Below are 4,226 nucleotides of genomic sequence, written 5' to 3'. Positions count from 1 at the left end.
TGTGTGCCATGTGTGCACCAGTGTGTGTGCACCAGTGTGTGTGCCATGTGTGCACCAGTGTGTGTGCACCAGTGCGTGTGCCATGTGTGCACCAGTGCGTGTGCCATGTGTGCACCAGTGTGTGTGCACCAGTGTGTGTGCCATGTGTGCACCAGTGTGTGTGCACCAGTGCGTGTGCCATGTGTGCACCAGTGCGTGTGCCATGTGTGCACCAGTGTGTGTGCACCAGTGTGTGTGCCATGTGTGCACCAGTGTGTGTGCACCAGTGCGTGTGCCATGTGTGCACCAGTGTGTGTGCACCAGTGTGTGTGCCATGTGTGCACCAGTGTGTGTGCACCAGTGTGTGTGCCATGTGTGCACCAGTGTGTGTGTGCACCAGTGCGTGTGCCATGTGTGCACCAGTGTGTGTGTGCACCAGTGTGTGTGCCATGTGTGCACCAGTGTGTGTGCACCAGTGTGTGTGCCATGTGTGCACCAGTGTGTGTGTGCACCAGTGTGTGTGCCATGTGTGCACCAGTGTGTGTGCACCAGTGTGTGTGCACCAGTGTGTGCACCAGTGTGTAGCAGTGTGTGTGCACCAGTGCGTGTGCCATGTGTGCACCAGTGTGTGTGCACCAGTGTGTGTGCCCTGTGTGTAGCAGTGTGTGTGGCTCCTTGCATCAGTAGGGAGACCTGGAAAGAGGCTCATCATTACCAGATAAGAGGCCACTGTGGAAGAGGAGAGAGCAGAGAGAGAGGACGGGCAGGGCGGGGGAACGGGGACAGAGAGGGGACGGGCAGGGCGGGGGAACGGGGACAGAGAGGGGACGGGCAGGACATGGGGAACGGGGACAGAGAGGGGACGGGCAGGGCGGGGGAACGGGGACAAAGAGAGGACGGGCAGGACATGGGGAACGGGGACAGAGAGGGGACGGGCAGGACATGGGGAACGGGGACAGAGAGGGGACGGGCAGGACATGGGGAACGGGGACAGAGAGGGGACGGGCAGGACATGGGGAACGGGGACAGAGAGGGGACGGGCAGGACATGGGGAACGGGGACACGGGGCTGCGCTCTTAAGTGTTAGTGATGGACTAGACAATGCAAGGTGATGTAGGATTTAAATCAACTCTTCCCCCCTCGGAGCACCCGGGGGAAATGGCTCTCTGATGCCATCCAGTGCAAGAGCTCTGTCTGCTTTCACTTCTCTCTTCTCCTCTCTTGTCTGACTCGGGACTGTCTGCCCTTAACCCTCTTCCTTTCCTTCCATACAGTGGTAGGGGAGAGTGGGGTCCATACAGTGGTAGGGGAGAGTGGGGTCCATACAGTGGTAGGGGAGAGTGGGGTCCATACAGTGGTAGGGGAGAGTGGGGTCCATACAGTTGTAGGGGAGAGTGGGGTCCATACAGTGGTAGGGGAGAGTGGGGTCCATACAGTTGTAGGGGAGAGTGGGGTCCATACAGTGGTAGGGGAGAGTGGGGTCCATACAGTGGTAGGGGTGAGTGGGGTCCATTGATACAAAAATGTATCCGCTGTTTGAAAGTGAAAGTATGCTCTCTGTTCCCGGTGTGCTGCAGTTTCCAGACGGGAGGCCATCCGTTTCCATAGCGAGATTGAGTCAAACGTATATTTGAAACCTTCTATTCTTGACATTGAACTTCCCTTTTCTTTTAAATTCACCTGATCAATTCTCTAAATTGCAAAGTTCAGTAGACAGTCACATGGTTTTTCTAATTTGACAACCATGACCAAATAAACTGTGTTTCCTCTTCTTATCATTTGTGTATAATATCAATAATTTCATGCTTGTGGTCAGAGTTCCTCTCTTGATAGAAATAAATAGCATCTTTTTGCAATACCATACAGTGGTAGGGGAGAGTGGGGTCCATGCGGTGGTAGAGGTGAGTGGGGTCCATACAGTGGTAGGGGAGAGTGGGGTCCATACAGTGGTAGGGGAGAGTGGGGTCCATACAGTGGTAGGGGTGAGTGGGGTCCATACAGTGGTAGGGGTGAGTGGGGTCCATACAGTCGTAGGGGTGAGTGGGGTCCATACAGTGGTAGGGGTGAGTGGGGTCCATACAGTGGTAGGGGAGAGTGGGGTCCATACAGTGGTAGGGGAGAGTGGGGTCCATACAGTGGTAGGGGTGAGTGGGGTCCATACAGTGGTAGGGGTGAGTGGGGTCCATACAGTGGTAGGGGAGAGTGGGGTCCATACAGTGGTAGGGGAGAGTGGGGTCCATACAGTGGTAGGGGAGAGTGGGGTCCATACAGTGGTAGGGGAGAGTGGGGTCTATACAGTGGTAGGGGAGAGTGGGGTCTATACAGTGGTAGGGGAGAATGGGGTCTATACAGTGGTAGGGGAGAGTGGGGTCTATACAGTGGTAGGGGAGAGTGGGGTCCATACAGTTGTAGGGGTCAAATTGGTCATGTGACCACACATTCCTTGAAGAGCCAAGTCCCCACTCATGATTACTAGGGTGGAGACTCTGGAGACGATGCGCCATGGGTGCACTTTTCTTTGGTTGTGACCAAATCCATGTCAACTCATGCCACTTCATCCACATCATCAGTGGGTATGCGAGGCCACGCAGCAGCCGAGCTGCATGCGGCGAGCCCGTGCAGCGGGCGGGGCGAGCCTAGGGGGCTGATACCCCTAGTATTACTATCCACCTTATTTCTAGCTGCCATGATGCCTTATGGGTGCTTCTCCCCCCCCCCCCCCCCCCCCCTCCCCAGCTTCCCGTTACTTGATTGTTGCAGCTTGCGCATTTCCTCGCATTTCCTCGTTATTAACGAGGAGTGACAATCAAGTCACGTTAAACCGGACCTTGTACCCATAATTATTTGACAGTGGGGCATTCAAAAAAAAGGTGGATAGGAGCAAAATATCTTGAGAGATCGCTAAGAATGTAATATTCTTTTTGCTGCACGTTATCAATCATGTTCTACGATTGGGTGTAAAGATTTTGCAAATTGTGGGAATTTCAGATCTTGGAGCTTTTTTGACCTTAACTGCTGAACTGTGTGTGTGTGTGTGTGTGTGTGTGTGTGTGTGTGTGTGTGTGTGTGTGTGTGTGTGTGTGTGTGTGTGTGTGTGTGTGTGTGTGTGTGTGTGTGTGAGAGAGAGAGAGAGACGGGTGTATGATATGTTTATAATTAAACGACACTACAGTGGTGAGTGCTGACCAGTGGGATCACATTGTAAGTCTTTGTGTGTGTGCATATATATGTGTCTCCGTGTGTGTGTGTGTGTGTGTGTGTGTGTGTGTGTGTGTGTGTGTGCGTGTGTGTGTGTGTGTGTGTGCAAATATATGTGTGTCTCCGTGTGTGTGTGTGTGTGTGTGTGTGTGTGTGTGTGTGTGTATGTGTGTGTGTGGGGGAGAGAGCGAGAGACAAACAAACACACACACACACACACACACACACACACACACACACACGCACACACACACACACACACACACACACACACACAGGGAGATAGAGGGAGAGGAAGACAGATGACTTGGCCAGTTGTAATATCTCCAGACCAGAGGGAGCTATGTAACATTAAATATGCTCACAGACAATTATTAATGTCGGCCATATTAATGACCAGGAACATGGGAGCAATTCAAATACCTACAAACTGCAGTCACACACACCTTCAGCACCAAACAACATACAGTACTGTCTGTCTGTCTGTCTCTCTGACTTACCCACTGACATACTAGCTGGCAGACCGCCTGGCTGACTGTATTACCAACTATTACCTCTGGAGCCCCCGGTGGGAGGAAGCCTGCCTGTCTGTCTGCCTTACTGGCTGTGTGCCTTGCCAACCGATTGTCTGTTTGTCTGCTTATCTGTCTGTCTGACTTTTATTAGCTGACTGACTGACTCCCCAACTTACTATGAGCTCTTTTTTTTTCTTTTCTTTTTTGTCTAATTGTATTACTGCTGTATGACCTGCTGTCTATCTGACTGGATGAGTGACTTGCTGTCTGATAGGGATGTGTTTACACCAAGCATGACTGAGGGTGTGTGAGTGTGTGTGTGGTACTACACACACAAATGCGCACGCACGCACGCACGCGCGCACGCACGCACGCACGCACACACACACACACACACACACACACACACACACACACACACACACACACACACACACACACACACACACACACACACACACACACACACACACACACACACACACACACACCTCATGCTCCTATCAGTCATTCATCCCACTAGAGTGCTTAGTG

At 52.4% G+C, this 4,226-nt stretch overlaps 1 protein-coding gene across 1 annotated transcript in view; it reads right to left on the bottom strand.

Moving 5' to 3' along the window:
- The window catches only part of znf507 (zinc finger protein 507), a gene marked incomplete at its 5' end in the record, with an annotated part of 64,708 nt that extends 63,216 nt beyond the window's left edge, over positions 1–1,492 (bottom strand). The window contains one exon of the mRNA XM_083662157.1: positions 1,252–1,492. Within this exon, the coding sequence (XP_083518283.1) occupies positions 1,252–1,492 (241 nt within the window). The remainder of the gene's footprint in view (positions 1–1,251) is intronic.
- Positions 1,493–4,226: the final 2,734 nt, after the last annotated feature.

Source organism: Poromitra crassiceps (assembly GCF_964638095.1).
Source record: "Poromitra crassiceps genome assembly, chromosome: 28".
Taxonomy (NCBI): Eukaryota; Metazoa; Chordata; class Actinopteri; order Beryciformes; family Melamphaidae; genus Poromitra; species Poromitra crassiceps.
This window is presented reverse-complemented; position numbering and strand designations above follow the sequence as displayed.